The following is a 15,413-nucleotide window of genomic DNA, read 5'->3' on the forward strand; positions in this document are numbered from 1 at the left end:
TGTATATAAAGTACATGTACATAGCAGAACACTTTAAAAAGTATTGAAGGATACAAAATGAAGTCTGCCTCCTCCTCATTGCAGCCGGCTATATTTCCTGAAGATATCCACTGTTAATGATGATATTTCCATTTTCATGAAAGCATATGTGCATATGTGTAGCAGGATTCTCACACAGAGAGTCGTGACACTGAGGATTTTCTTTCCAGGAAGTAACTTTATTAGTGTTGGCCCAGCTCAGCTGGGTTCATACCTGAAGAACTGAGCCCCAAATGCCACATGGTGTAGTTTTTTATACATTTTCTACTTCTTTGTCTCCCATATATATGGTAACTCGCAAACATGCAGTCTGATTAAGTGTTCACATGTTACAAGGTTGTGAGGGGTACTGTCATGTATTTTCCTGGCCAGGTTGCCTTGAGGTGTTTTTTTCCTTTCCTTAGGGAGGGGACCCTACCACACATGCATATGTGTATACAACATTTTTTGTTTTGCAAATAGGACTATACTGCATACATTGTTCTGCATTTTGCTTTTTTACTTAAGAAAGAAAATATTTCCTTGGGGCGCCTGGGTGGCTCAGTTGGTTAAGCGTCCGACTTCAGCTCAGGTCATGATCTCACGGTTTGTGGGTTTGAGCCCAGCATCAGGCTCTGTGCTGACAGCTAGCTCAGAGCCTGGAGCCTGCTTCAGATTCTGTGTCTCCCTCTCTCTCTGACCCTCCCCTGCTCATGCTGTCTCTCTCTCTCCTTCTCAGAAATAAATAAAACATTTAAAAAAATAAAAGAAAATATTTTCTTACTAGCCCACATTGTTTTTTATGGTCCCCAGTTTTTAGGGATATTCCATGATTTATTTAATCATTCTCGTATTTTTTAAAAATGTTTTATTTATTTCTAGGAGAGAGAGAGAGACAGCGTGAACAGGGGAAGGTCAGAGAGAGAGGGAGTCACAGACTGAAACAGGCTCCAGGCTCTAAGCTGACAGTCAGCACAGAGCCCGACGCGGGGCTCGAACCCACGAACCGCGAGATCATGACCTAAGCGAAAGTCGGATGCTTAACCGACTAAGCCACCCAGGCGCCCCTAATCATTCTCGTATTGATGGACATTTAAATTAATTCCTGTCTGGGTCTAGTAACAAAAATTGCAGTGAATCAGACATTTTGTTCATATATACAAGTATATGTAGAGCATAAACTTTTGTTCATATGTTGAGTGTACAATATTGTCCTCTGCAGTTACATGAGTGTTGGAATATTTATGGACTTAGAGGCCCTCTTTCTTTCTTCATTTAAAAATTTTTTTAAATGTTTATATATTTTTAAGAGAGAGAAACAGACAGGATGCCAGTGGGGAAGGGGCAGAGAGAGGGGGAGACACAGAATTCGAAGCAGGCTCTCAGAGCTGTCAGCACATAGCCTGGTGCAGGGCTCAAACTCTTGAACTGTGAGATCATGACCTGAGCCGAAGTCAGATACTTAACAGACTAAGCCACCCAGGTGCCCCAACACCCTCTTCTAAAGAGGTACTTCCAGAAGCACCTAGGTGGCTGAGTAGATTAAGTGTCCAACTCTTGATTTTGGCTCAGGTCATGATCTCACAGTTCATGAGTTCAAGCCCCACATGCGGCTCTGCCCTGACACATGGAACCTGCTGAGATTTCTCTCTTCTTCTCTCTCTGTGCTTCCCTGGCTTGCTCTCACTCAATAAATAGGTAAATAAATATTTAAAAAATAAAAAAAGAAGTTATTTCAGTCTCCACTAGGGCATAAAAGACCAATGTATTAGGCTCTTTGTGAAAAGGCACAGCACAGCTTCTGGTCTTGTACTCAAGAGACCATACCTGAATGTGCCACCCCAAGACAGATCATGGAAAGTAGTTGGCGCTTCAAAAATAGTTGCTGAATTAATGAATAAACAAATCATGGTGTGCTGATATACAGTCAGTATGTGCTTCAGTAAAATAATGTTACAAACATAAAAAGTACCCATCATTTAAACGAACATAAACTTTAACTGGTTTTATTGCTTTCTTGTGTTAAAAGGAACAGTTTTGATATTTTGTGCTAAAATAGTTTGAGATAAGAAAAAGAAATGCTCAAAGTTCTAACTGGATATGTTGAAATGGCCAGTTATAATTTCTATTTCTCCTATTTTCTTTGGATGGTATTTGGCTCATGTTATTTCAATTATATTATTATTAACCATATAGTTATTTCTTATATATGTTTAAATGTGTATTATTTTCTGAGTGTCATTTTCTGTTTAAAATATTTCTTTTTTAGATTTTGGCAAAGATATCTCGCTTCAATCTCCTCATTTGTGAATGGAAGTTCTTTGACATTCCCTCTAGCTTTAATAGTCAGGGAAATCCATCAGCATCAAGTTCAGTGGAATAATCTGTGCCTTCAACAATACAGGGGCTTTGTATTTCAGTTTCTATACTCCCAGCTGAGAAAGAATATCTGAGTCCCTTGCATATAAGTGAAGGACAAATATCAATACTTAGGCCTTTAGCAAAAAGGAGCTATTCTCTGATAAATGAACAGTTCTATTTCTCTGTATCCCTCACAGCAAAAGTGGTTTGTTTTTTTTTTTGACTAGAGTTTATATCTATTGAGAGAGTTAGTTTTATTGGCAGTAACTCATTACTCATTTGAAAGGTCATAATTCCAATGGCAATTCTTAAACTTACTTTATAGATTAATTTACACTTAAAAAGCACTGGAACTCCTTTTAAATAAATATCACTTTAATCAAATAACATTTATTAAACCTTGACTTTTGTGAGAATCATGTACTTATGTCTATCTAATGAAGAGCTACATAATGGCCAATCATAGAAACTAAAACAAAAGAAAATTCTGCTGTTTAATTTCTTAAGTCCCAATTTACTCAGTCAAGTGAAAACCCAAAATTAAAGATCAGTCCTCCTGACTGCCGGTTTTCCAAGAAGCCTCCATGGTTTGGAGAGCTATGGTGAATGTTTCCTTAGGATTAAGTTATCCATCAATCAATATGAGATATATTATTTATTTTGTTTAATCTTAAGAGAGACTTACTTTGTGAGATCAACACAGATTTCTCTCTCTTTTCTTTTTTTAAAAATACTATTTAACTTGAAATTCATGCATTGTTGACACATAGAAATCAGACATGGAAAGCCTCTGTCTAAATCTATTTCCAAACTGGTGCAAGGTAGGGTGTTCAAAGTAGGGGGAAAATGAGCCCAAGTGGCCAAAAAAGGACAAAAGTATACGGAGTGTGTCTCAATTCCCAGCCCCACACCTGGAACAGAATTGAGCTGTTCCCACACCTGACAACACAAGTTCAAAACACTGTACCTTAAAGATGAATTGCAGGTAAGCTGATATCCTCCTGGGATACAAAGGAGAGCAAGTTTCACAGACCTGCTCCTGACTCCTCAGCTCTGATTTGTGAAGGCCACAGGCACTGTCCTACAATCTCATTGTTGCAGTCCTTTATATAGGAGTAGAGGAGTACAGAAATCCCTGAGACTTTCAAGGTCACTTGAGACTAATTAGTAGCAGAATCAGATAATACCTTTTCAGGGACATTGCAGCCTTCACTTGTGGTGAGAGATAGCTCTAAATAAATTCCACCTCTTGCTACCTGACCTGCTCCAGGGCAGACAAGCTTCTGTTTTGACTGGTCCCATGAGTGCTATGACTTGGCCTGAACTAAGAGTGATGATTTAGAACATGTACTGGATTATCCATGTGCCCTGTTCTTCTGAGACTTGTGAAAAGCCATCCTCTGACCCTCGGTGTGCAAAGGGGACTGGAATGATGGGACAAGTCACTCTTGGGTGTAATATTACAGGAAGACTTAGAGAGGCATCTTGTTCTTTGGAGCCATTAATCCTTGAATGGAATCTGGTGATGACATATCACGGTCTGCTTAGTTCTCTAACCAGTTGGAGCAGGAATTGACCTCTGGTGTTTTCCAATAAAATGCATCCAAGTGAGATCGACTTCTCATTTTAGAGTGGCTCTTATCCCATTATGGAGGAGCACATTTTGTCCTTAGGAAAAACATTTAAAAAAGTCACTCATCTGATAACAAAAATAGCTCCGGTTTTCATCAACTCTTTCTACCATGCTACTAATTGAATACCTATTACTTGGTTCAGTGGGTTAGAAATTTATGACTTACATGACACATGACAATCTTGACCAATATTGATATTCAAATTTTATCTTGCTGAAGTGGTAATATATTTTTTTTAATGTTTTATTTATTTCTAGGAGAGAGAGAGAGAGACAGCGTGAGCAGGGGAGGGTCAGAGAGAGAGGGAGTCACAGACTGAAACAGGCTCCAGGCTCCGAGCTGGCAGTCAGCACAGAGCCCGACGCGGGGCTCGAACCCACGAACCGCGAGATCATGACCTAAGCGAAAGTCGGACGCTCAACCGACTAAGCCACCCAGGCGCCCCTGAAGTGGTAATATTTAATGCTGGGTCTAGGAAAGTAATTTAGCAAGCCAGTTTACTTTCAACTGGATGCCTACTTTAAAAGCAGAACCAAATTTTAGAGATGAATTTTTTTTCATTAGGAGAGAGAGGAGTTAATTCTGAAACCATTTTGCATGGTACCACTTATACAAAAGCAACTTTATAAGACAGAAAAACTCAATACAAAATATTTCCAAGGAACACACTGAAATCACAGAAGTGAAGTTTATATATATACCACCTAAGAAAGTACAGTGAAAACTGAATAACTAGCAGATGATATATTATAGATAACAGTCTTTTTTCCCTTCCTCTCTTCCCACCTTTCTCCCTTCTCCCCTCTTCCTCCCTTTCCCCCTCCTTCCATGAAAGACTCTTTTTTTCTTTTTTTTACAAATAGTTTATTGTCAAGTTGGTTTCCATATAACACCTGGTGCTCATCCCCACAAGTGCCATCCTCCATGCCCATCTCCCCCCTCCCCCCTCACACCCGTGAGTCCTCAGTTTGCTCTCAGCATTCAAGAGTCTCTCATGGTTTGCCTCTCTCCCTTTCCCCCACCATTTCTCCCCTTCTTCTCCCCCATGGCCCTCTGTTAAGTTCCTCCCAATCCTCCTATACGTGCAAACATATGATATTTGTCCTTTTCTGCCGGACTTATTTCGCTCAGCATAACANCACACACAGGAAAAGGCTTGTATTATATAAAGAAAAAACTTAATATAAAAAATGTATTAATGTGGTATGGGGTTCCTGGGTAGTTCAGTTGGTTAAGCATCCCACTCTTGATTTTTCTGAGGTTATGATCTCACAGTTTGTGAGTTCAAGCCCTGTATGGAGCCTGCTTGAGATTCTTCCTCTCCCTCTCTGCCCCTCCCTTGCTCATGCTCTCGCCCCCTCTCAAANCAAAAGAAATAAAACTTAAAAAAAAAAAAAAAAGAATTAGTGTGGGATGTCCCAGCACAGCTCTTGGCACAGACATTCACTCAATAGATTGTTGCCATTATTACTATTATTAATGCTATTATTACTATTATTAATACTATTATTAGCCAGAGTCTTTCTTGTTTCTTCTTATTTTGAAACGGGATTCATGCCATTTCACTTTTCGAACTTTACTGTTTTGCCTCTCTGGGGATGCCTGAGAGAAGAGAAGGAACACTCCAAGGATTGCTAAGCATCACCTGCATTTAGCAGAGGCATGCACACAGACTAGGGTCTGGGGCCTGGTGGATTAGATGCAAAGGTAGCAAAAAACAGAAGGAGAAATATTCTTCTTCTGTAGAAGAGAATTACATGATCATGCAGGAATCAAATGCAGATGACAGGTTAGGAGAAACTTGTTCATTAACAAGTGTAAAATTGGAAGTCTTTCACCTGATGTTTTATTTCAAACTGCCTGATGTAAAATCTTGCATTGCAAGGCACTGATTGCTTCTGACCATGGCCTAGACCTGACTTTAGTTAGCCGGTACTTGACCTTCCCCAGCCCTTTTTTCCCACCACCAGTTATCTAGTCTGAATCCTATTTCTTTTATTTTATGATAACCAGTTCTAGTTTAGCTGTCAGGTATTTGGGTTAAAATTTGTACCTGGGACTTGTTTTCACCAGGTATGGTAAGGCACACAGACATGGAGATGACTATTATGAAAGAAGAAGTTGATGGGGCACTTGGGTGGCTCAGTTAAACGTCTGACTTTGGCTCAGGTTATGATCTCACAGTTAGTTTGAGCCCCATGTCAGGCTCTGTGCTGACAGCTTGGAGTCTGGAGCCTGCTTCAGATTCTGTGTTTCTCTCTCTCTCTTCCCCTTCCCTGCTCTCTCTCTCTCTCTTTCTCTCAAAAATAAATAAATAAACTTTAAAAGAAAAGTTGATACTCCTAGATCTCTGGAATTAGGAGGCATGGTACTTCATGGCACCCAAGTCACATGGGAAAGGACCAGGGTCAGGCAGGGGCAAAGAGGCATGAGAGGGGAGAGCATGGCCTGGAGCCTTTAGTGTTTTCTTTTTTTTTTTTTTTTTTAGTGAAGAAATGGGTGAAAAAATGGTCTTCTGAGTAAGTTTAGGATCGGCTAGTTTGAATAATTTTGTCCAGCTGAAGACGATAAGGGTTGTTCCTAGTTGTTGGATACCTGGCTCTGGGGTGATTTAGGGCAGGGTAAATATTGGCTTGGGATGTGATATATTTTTAGAGGAGGCAGTTGGGTATGTGGGCTTTTGTAATGGCTGTGTATAAAAGGTGTGCTAGAAGGGATTAATTTGCTATCTCTAGGAATTAGCTAAGGAGGCACAATCTCTCCAGGATCAAAGCGCCAAAGGTCAGAGCATCAAGAATACAAAAAATAAGAAAATATAGTTAATACAGTAAAGATAACAGCTAGTAGGCCCTTCTGTATAATAGCCTAACACTACATTATAATGTGTCTGTCATGCAACTCACTTTATCTAATCACATAGGCATTTTATCATCCCACATCATCACAAGAAGGGAGAGCACAGTACAATAAGATATTTTGAGAGATAAAAACCATATTCATTTACTTTTTATTATAGTATATTGTTATAATTGTTATATTACCTTATTAGCTTTTGCTATTAATCTCTTCCTGAGAATTAATAGGAAAAAATTAATAGGAAAAAAATATAATACATATAGGACTCAGACTATCTTCAGTTTCAGTCATCCACTGAGGTGTTGGCACATATCTCCCATGGATAAGAGGGGAATACTGTATTCTAGATTGTTCACATAAATGGAATCACAATATGTGACATTCTGTGTTTGGCTTCTTTCACTTACCGAAATATTTTCAAGTTTCATTCATATTCTAGCATGTATCAGAACTTGATTACTTTTCATGGATGAATAACATTCCATTGTATTGTTATCTCGTATTTTATTTTTTATTTCATCAGTTGATAGACATTTGGGTTGTTTCTACTTTTTGACTATTATGAATAGTATTGCTATTAAAATTTGTGTATAAATTTTTTTAACACTTGGCATTTCTTTATTAAAAAAAATTTTGACGGGCATGGAGGAGGGCACATGTGGGGATGAGCACCGGGTGTTATATGGAAACCAACTTGACAATAAACTATTTGTAAAAAAAAAAAAATTTAATGTTTATTTTTGAGAGACAGGGAAGGGAAAGAGAGAGAGGGAGACATAGAGTCCGAAGCAGGCTCCAGGCTCTGATCTGTCAGCACAGAGCCTGACAGGGGGTTTGAACTCATGAACCGTGAGGTCATGACCTGAGCTGTAGTCCAATGCTTTACCAACTGAGCCACCCAGGCACCCAGAGCATCTGGCTTTAATTCTTTTTTTTTAAAGTTTATTTATTTATAAAGAGACAGAGCCAGTGGGGGAGGGGCAGAGAGATGGAGAGAGAGACTCCCAAGTAGGATCTGTCAGGGTTAGAGCCTGATGTGGGGCTTCAACTCACAAACTGTGAGATCATGTTGAGCCAAAAACAAGAGTAAGAGGTTTAACCAACTGAGTCACCCAGGCACACCCTGGCTTCAATTCTAATGATACTTCTTTTAAAAATAAGATTTTATTGGAACAAAGCCATATCCATTCATTTATTCACTGTTGCTATGGTGGCTTTCATGCTGTGATGATAGAATTGCCCTTAACAGAAAACATTTGCCAACTCCGTTTGAACCACTCCACTAAGCTGCTTAACATGGGTTAAGATACATCATTTTCTGAGATTATTAAAACCCCTTTCCATATTCCCTTGCTCTAAGTGCAGCTTTGCTCTAAGCCTATGCCTCAGGTAAGGAAGGGGGCTCTGACAGACTGCAAAGTTTGGGAGGGAGGTTTGCAAAGGGGCGTTCAGAAGTAAAGAGGGATCCTGTTTCTTTACCAATGTTCCTTATCCTCAGCACCCATCACAGTTCCCCCAGAATTGGAGGTGTAGCCTGGAATGACCTATCCCAGGACTGGTGATCTCAGAACCGATCATTATCATCATCATCATCATCATCATTGTCATTATCATCATTTCCTGCTAAAAAGACACCCAGCAACTTTAGTGACTTCAAATGGAGATTATGCAAGTGGCTCCAACAGCAAGATTGGAGTCTTATTTTATTTTATTTTAATATTTATTTTTACCCCAGCATACAGAGCTTATCTGACTTTAATAATTTTTTTTTCGTCACACATGTCTGCAAATGTTTGTTTATCATTCTGTTTTCTTTCAGTATATTTTCATAGAGCAGCAAGGGGCATAAATGGAGTTAATTAGTATAAAAAATGTAGGGGTAGCTTGTTAAAATCATGCTAAAAGCTGATTGCTGTTCATCGCTTCCCCCTCCTACAATATTTAATCTTGATTGCTCCATAGTTCTGTTTATGACTGTCCAGAACAAGATGATTTTCTCGTACTTTTCATAATAGCAAATGATCACATAGAATGTCAGCCAAAAGGCTTATTTGTTTAGGGTTCTCTTCTTCTTTTAATAGGTGTGCACAACTCCCATTAACGTTAATGTGAAGTACAAACGAGCACCGATGAAAAATAGACTCCTTTATCTCATTCCTTTTCCTGGATAATGAGGTTTAGATTTGTTAACAGATCAGAGCAAAAGTCCAGTGGAAAAAAATGTCAGCTTAACTTTTAAAGAAATTGATATGCTAAAAAGAATTTTCACAGGTTTTAAAGTGGAAGATGCACATTAATAAACTTCTGGGACCCTTGGGTGGCCGTCTGTTGAACCTCCGACCTCAGCTCAGGTCATGATCTCACTGTTCCTGGGCTTGAGCCCCACATCCGGCTCTGCGCTGACAGCTTGGAGCCTGGAGATACTTCAGATTCTGTGTCTACCTTTCTCTCTGGACCTCCCTGCTCACACTCTGTGTCTCTCTCTCAAAAGTAAATAACACTAAAAAATTAAAAAATTAAAAAATTAATAAACTTTATTAGCATTTAAGGTGAAATATAATCATTTAAAATGCTGGATTAATAAAATGCAAAAGATTTNCCGCTCCTATGGGGTCTTCTGCAAGGGGCTGACCCGCACGCTGCTCATCTTCTTCGACCTGGCCTGGCGGCTGCGCATCAACTTCCCCTACCTCTACATGGTGGCTTCCATGATGCTCAAAGTCCGCCTGCAGGTTCATATTGAGATCCATTGACGGCCTTCTGCTGACTGACAAAGGCGTGTCATCGGGCTCACCACACCAGGGAACACGCAGCGTGAGGGACAGAGTGGGGGCTCTGGGCACCCGCCTCGGGAAGGTGAAGGGGACAGGAGAGGACTCAGACAAGCTGCTGTGTGGACTTGGAAAGGAGCACGGGGTGAGACCTCTTGCCGTTCCTCCTGGATGCGTACGCCTGCGGTTGATGCAGATGGAAATTCGCAAAATGAGGAGTTATCGACGGAAGTGAAAAACGCTCTGAAGGATGTCAGCCTCTCGCTTCACAACAGCGACAAAGCGCTTCCATGTTGGGAAGAGTCATTAAGAAGAAGTTCAGCTTGCACAGCAGCCCAGAGCAAGACTGTGGCTCTGTCCTGGGCCCCTGCAGGAGAGCGGTGTGCCGGGGTGTCCTGTGGTGAGGGGGGAGCACTGGGGGGAGCCTGGCCCGGAGGATGGTGCCGCATAGGAGAGCCGTGTGGGTCGGGACTACCGTGCCTTCAGAAACGGTCACAAGTGGGGATTTCTGAGGAGGAACCGCCAAGTGCTCTTCTGGACGGGCGAGGCTCTGAGTTGGAACTGTCTTGCCCGCGCTTCGTCCTGTCTACACCGCTGCACGCGCAACCGGAAGTATTCCTGAACCATGAGACAGAATGTGTTTTCTTTGGCCGCTCAAAGCCTGCGTTTTCCTAGCAAACAGAATGCAAGAAAATGCTTTCACGTGTGAAAAGTACCTCAGCCGATCTGCAGATCACCCTGGGGTTACTGGCTCTCCCAGCTTTGGGAGTAGCAAATCCGTTACACCATAGTTAAGGTACAAGCAGAACAATAAAAATAGTGAGATTAATTTTAAAAGCGGTTTTAGAATGATTTCTTTCACCCTGAGTCTGGAGGCCTGTTACCAGGGCAGCCGCGAAGTTCTCGCCTCAGTCAATGTGATCAGAACTAAAGGAAGTGGACTTGGAACTCCTGGGAAGTTGGTTGATGTGGGAGAATTTTGAGCATGCTTTAAATTGTGCTCGAAAGATACTCAGTATTGGGCTACGGCCTTAAGGACGGTCACGTACCCTGTATCAATATCGGATTAGAACGTGGAGATGTAACAAAATACTTTATGGATCTTCAGCGCTCATTGCCAAGGGCTCCTGTCCCAGACACTGTCTCCTCGGGCCATCTGCCCCTCTGCTGGAAGTGGCCGTTGGTACAAGTCAGCCCCTCCGTAGTTGACGGTTAGCTGTCCCCGTTTGCGCATTCTGTAGAATAATTTTGGTCTGCAGCACAATTTGATTCCTTTCCTCACGTCCCCTCTCCTTCCACTTGAAACGCAGTTTAAATGGAGGCCCTGCAGTGAAAGTTGCAATATTAAATGTACTTTTAGCATAATCCTTTTTCGAACTGGGAGCCCCACCTGTGTCGCCTGAAATAAAAGCAAGCTTAGGACTTCTGTGCTGCAGCTCAGCTAGGGAGAGATGGACCTAGCCTTTCCCTTACAGGAAGGTTCCAGTTCTTAGGAGTGGAGGCATATGCTAACGTTTTTTTTCCTGAGGTAACGCCTCGGGGTTGTTAATAACTTTGATAAAGGTCACTTCAGAGAGTGTGGAGTTTTTAAGGAGTCCCAAAGTGAGACCTCACTGCTTTCGGGGCTCTCGATTGCCTATATCTGTCTGTGTGCTAAATTACTATGCTGTGTGCTGTTTCAGTGTTTTGGGAAAGTGAAAACTTCAAACTTGTTACTTAGCATAATAAATGCTAATATTTAAAAAAATAAAATAAAATGCTGGATTAATAAATTGCAAAGGATTCCCTAATGGACCTATTTGCTTGCATTAAATAACTAATAAAACATATTCTGACATGTAAGACATGGCATTTTGCACAAATCAACAGGATTGTTGGCTGATGGAAGGGAGGAGTTGGTAAGAGAATGTGATCTTTGGATGCCACAGGATTCCTGGCAGTGCCTCCTACAGAATTAGGAATATAAAGATGGGTGGATGGCAGTTTAGACTTTAGCTATGTTGTAGCTGAGGTTGAGGCAAGGCCACTATGCAGAAATGATCAACAGTTAGCCGGAGAAGCAAAATTGGATTGTCTCCAAAATCCTGTTGGGAAAATCATAATGACCAGGAAGTCACCACAGTGAGCCAGAATCCTTGTCACCAGACATGTTTTAGCATCATTATGCTTTCTTTTTTATCTGCTTTTGTGCAATAAAACAATTCCTCTGATAATATTTATATAAATACTCTAAAATTAGCTGACTGTGTGCAGCATGGATAAGGTGTGGATTGTCTGCTGAATAAATGAAAAGAGAATGCACATGGTGGTGGGAGCCAGGGACCTCCCAAATGTCTGCTCCCAACCGGGCTCCTGACTGAGGTCAAGCAGGCATTTTGAACTTTCAGAATCTCAGTTATCTATAAATTGAGTGGATGGGAAAATGTCTTCTAAGATTCCTAAGAACTTGAAAATCCATGAATTTAAGCCTCCACTTTTACGGCCAAAAAGCCTGGCATATTGTCCAGCATGTAGAGCTCATTTGAAATACCTGTTAATTGGGGTGCCTGGGTGGCTCAGTTGGTTAAGCATCTGACTTCAGCTCAGGTCATGATCTCATGGTTTGTGGGTTCAAGCCCCGTGTCAGGCTCTGTGCTGACAGCCAGCTCACAGCCTGGAGCCTGCTTCAGATTCTGTGTTTCCCTCTCTCTCCGACCCTCCCTGCTCACACTGTCTCTCTCTCTCTCAGAAATAAATAAAACATTTTTAAAAATTTTAATGAAATACCTGTTAATTAAACAAAAAGAAAATAAACATAAGTTGAGATTTCAAATTTGAGTAAAATATCACAAGTCAAGGAAAATCTTATTTTTATCTTTATAATTATAAATGAAGTATGATTGCATTTCTTTTAATGAGGTTTCTTTCACTGTTGAAACCTCTCTCTCTCTCTCTCTCTCTCTCTCTCTCTATGGCCACGTAATGACAGATGAAAGGTTAATGTTAGTCAGCAAAAAATAAATAATCTAACAGTGGGCAACAACAAATGGGCAAAGGACAGAATAGGCAGCTCTTAGAAGAAATTCAGAGATTAAATAAATATTTAAATATCCAACCAACCTCAATATTAAAGAAATACAAAGTAAAATAATACTAAAATATTTTTAGGTATTTGATGATAAAGACATTGATGACACCATTTCCCCATTGATGTGGGGAAAGAGAAACTTTACTTTTTTGGTGGGAGTCTGACTTAAAAAGCATGTACCATAATTTTCATTCATTTTTAGGAAATAATTTGCTTTAATTTTCTAATGAGCAAAAGATTGGTGTAAAGATTTACTGGTGTAAAAGATTAAAATAGCAAGAATGTGTTTAATGATGAATGTTTCTCTTTACCACCATTTCTTCTCACCTTGCTTCCACCTCACTCTTCTTGCTAGATGTAACCACACTAACAATTTGTTGTGCATTTTTCTATTGCTTTTCTATCATACACATGCAAATGTATGTGCATATATTTATATATGATATGCTTACTGAGTGGACTCCGACTACTTGTACAGATCTTCAATTTGCTTTTGTCACTTAAACAGATATCTTTATCTTTTTCTCCACATACACTTACACAATGATGGCATTCCTTTTAATAGTTGCATAGTTTGCCTTGGTATGGCTATAGTGAGTCTCAGTGGAGGAAGACATCTTGCCTCCTAGGGTACCTATGACAATGTCTACAGACATTTTGGTGGAGGGAACGGGTGCTACTGCCAAATAGTGTGAGAAGTTAAACACTCTGGTAAACACCTTTCAATTCCAGGACAGAATCCTGCTGCAAAGAATATTGAGGTCAAAAGTCAATGGTGCCGCTTCCACTTTCTTCCTTCCCCAAGATGGCAACAGCCGAAGACATGTTACTGCTACTGTGGCTCCCTATGCTGTTTGAAACCAGCAAGCAGCTTCTGGACGAAGTAGTAGTGACTGAACCTACCAGTTCCCGGATAATTCAACATAAGGTATTCAGGGTATAGACCTCCTTAAGAAGGTTGCTGAAATGTTCAGCCAAAATGAAGACTTGGAAGAGATTGCTTCCTCCAACCTTAAGTACCTGATGGTCTCAGCCTTTCAAGGAGTGCTTGCCATGAAACAAGTCAATCCCAGCAAGCGTGTAGATCATTTGCAGTGGGCTCAAGAACACTTTTTTAAACTACTTAACTCAGTGCCAATATTATCACATGGCAGAGTTTGAGCTACCCCAAACCAACTCAACTGATAATAATACTGCTAGTTCCTCCATGGCCTGTCCTAGCCTCGTTGCCGTGGCATCTAAAAGACAGGCTAAAATAGAGAGATACAAGCAGAAGAAGGAGGTGGAACATAGGTTGTCTGCTCTGAAATCTGTTGTGGAAAGTGGTCAAAGAGATGATAAGTGTGTTCATGAATGTTATCTCCTTCACCTTTGAAGGTGGATCTGTATCAGCTTAGAAGACATTGAGAACATTGACCAGGAGATGATGATCCTGAGAGAAAAAGACTCCTCAAAAGAGGCGTCAACTTCTTACTCATCTCATAAGTTCTCACTCGGAACATGGCCCAAGCCAAAGTATTTGGAGCTGGTTATCCAAGTCTGGCATCTATGATGGTGAATGACTGGTATGATCAGCATCAGAAATATGGAGATTTACCAGATCAGGGTGTAGTGAAGACAACACCAGAGCTCAAAAGAGCAGCTCAGCAACAGGAAGATCAAGAACAAAAGAAGGAGGAGGAGGGGGAGAAGGAGAAGAAGAAAACAGTCCACAGAGCTCCGGAGTGGGATGACTGGAAGGACACACATCCCAGAGGCTATGGCAACCGACAGAACATGGGTTAGTCTTACCACAACAAGATGGGACTACAGGGACTCACATCTGCCCAGCCAAGGAAAGCCAAGCAGTCTTCCCCTACCTGGGCTCCTGCTTCAGCTGTGTAAAATGAAGATGCTTAATCTTGTTTTGTGTTCAATAAAGTGTCAAACAAGTAAGTGTGTATTTGTACTCTAGGTGATCAGCCAGCAATCTTGTTTTGGCATTATCATCCTCATCATGGCTATTCCAATTTCATAAGTGGAAAGAAAAAAGTACCTGAGAAATGGCTCTGTGTAATCAATGGCTATATGAATTCTCTTAAAAAATAATAAAAGTCCCTTTATTAAAAAAAAAAAGTAAATAGTGCTGAGGTCAGAAAATTCTGGGCTATAACATGAAATTTTCCTTATTTCTAGTTATTTGGATTTTGTTAATCAATCTTACATCTTTATGCACACTGTACATGTCAGTGGTAGATCCAGACTTTGTGAGTACTTTAGCATATATAATTGGTCTTTATGAATATGATTATGAAATTACAAATATAAAGCTGCTGTGGTTTATGCAAGTGAGTAGCCCTTAAGCTTCCCTGTAAATAGTTTCTGGTTCAATTAGTTTTGTAACAGAGATTCCTAGAGGTGGAGCTGTTAGGTCAATGAGTATGGCCCCTATCATATATCGAATGTTTTTGTCCTCCCCACAAAATTCATATGTTGAAATCTAAGCTCCAATGTGATGATATTTGGATGTGGGGCCTTTGGGGTGTGATTAAGTCAAGAGAGTGATTAGGTCATGAAGGTCATTCACTCATCTCCTGAATGAAATTAATTTCTTTGTAAAAGAGACCCCCAAAAAACTTCTTTACTCCCTCTGCCATGTGAAGAAACATGTTTACATGAGAAGGTCATCTATGAACCATGACGTGGGCTCTCATCATACAGCAGAAT

General features: G+C 40.6%; 2 protein-coding genes and 1 pseudogene across 2 annotated transcripts; all 3 read left to right on the forward strand.

Annotated features, from left to right (window-relative positions):
- Positions 1-9,454: 9,454 nt before the first annotated feature.
- On the forward strand, positions 9,455-9,762 carry LOC144219545 (small integral membrane protein 10-like protein 3). Its single transcript, XM_077749556.1, has one exon. It carries the CDS (start codon positions 9,455-9,457, stop codon positions 9,620-9,622), a length of 168 nt encoding a protein of 55 aa, XP_077605682.1. The 3' UTR covers positions 9,623-9,762.
- Positions 9,763-9,811: 49 nt separating this feature from the next.
- LOC144219546 (protein FAM220A-like) lies at positions 9,812-10,315 on the forward strand. Its single transcript, XM_077749557.1, has one exon. It carries the CDS (start codon positions 9,812-9,814, stop codon positions 10,313-10,315), a length of 504 nt encoding a protein of 167 aa, XP_077605683.1.
- Positions 10,316-13,512: 3,197 nt separating this feature from the next.
- LOC144219557 (immunoglobulin-binding protein 1 pseudogene) lies at positions 13,513-14,492 on the forward strand (annotated as a pseudogene).
- Positions 14,493-15,413: the final 921 nt, after the last annotated feature.

Source organism: Crocuta crocuta, unplaced genomic scaffold (genome assembly GCF_008692635.1).
Source record: "Crocuta crocuta isolate KB4526 unplaced genomic scaffold, BGI_CrCroc_1.0 scaffold99, whole genome shotgun sequence".
NCBI classification, from domain to species: Eukaryota; Metazoa; Chordata; class Mammalia; order Carnivora; family Hyaenidae; genus Crocuta; species Crocuta crocuta.

Excerpts from the sequence above, each read along its gene's own strand:
- LOC144219546 (XM_077749557.1), top strand. The coding sequence starts at position 9,812 with ATGCGTACGCCTGCGGTTGATGCAGATGGAAATTCGCAAAATGAGGAG.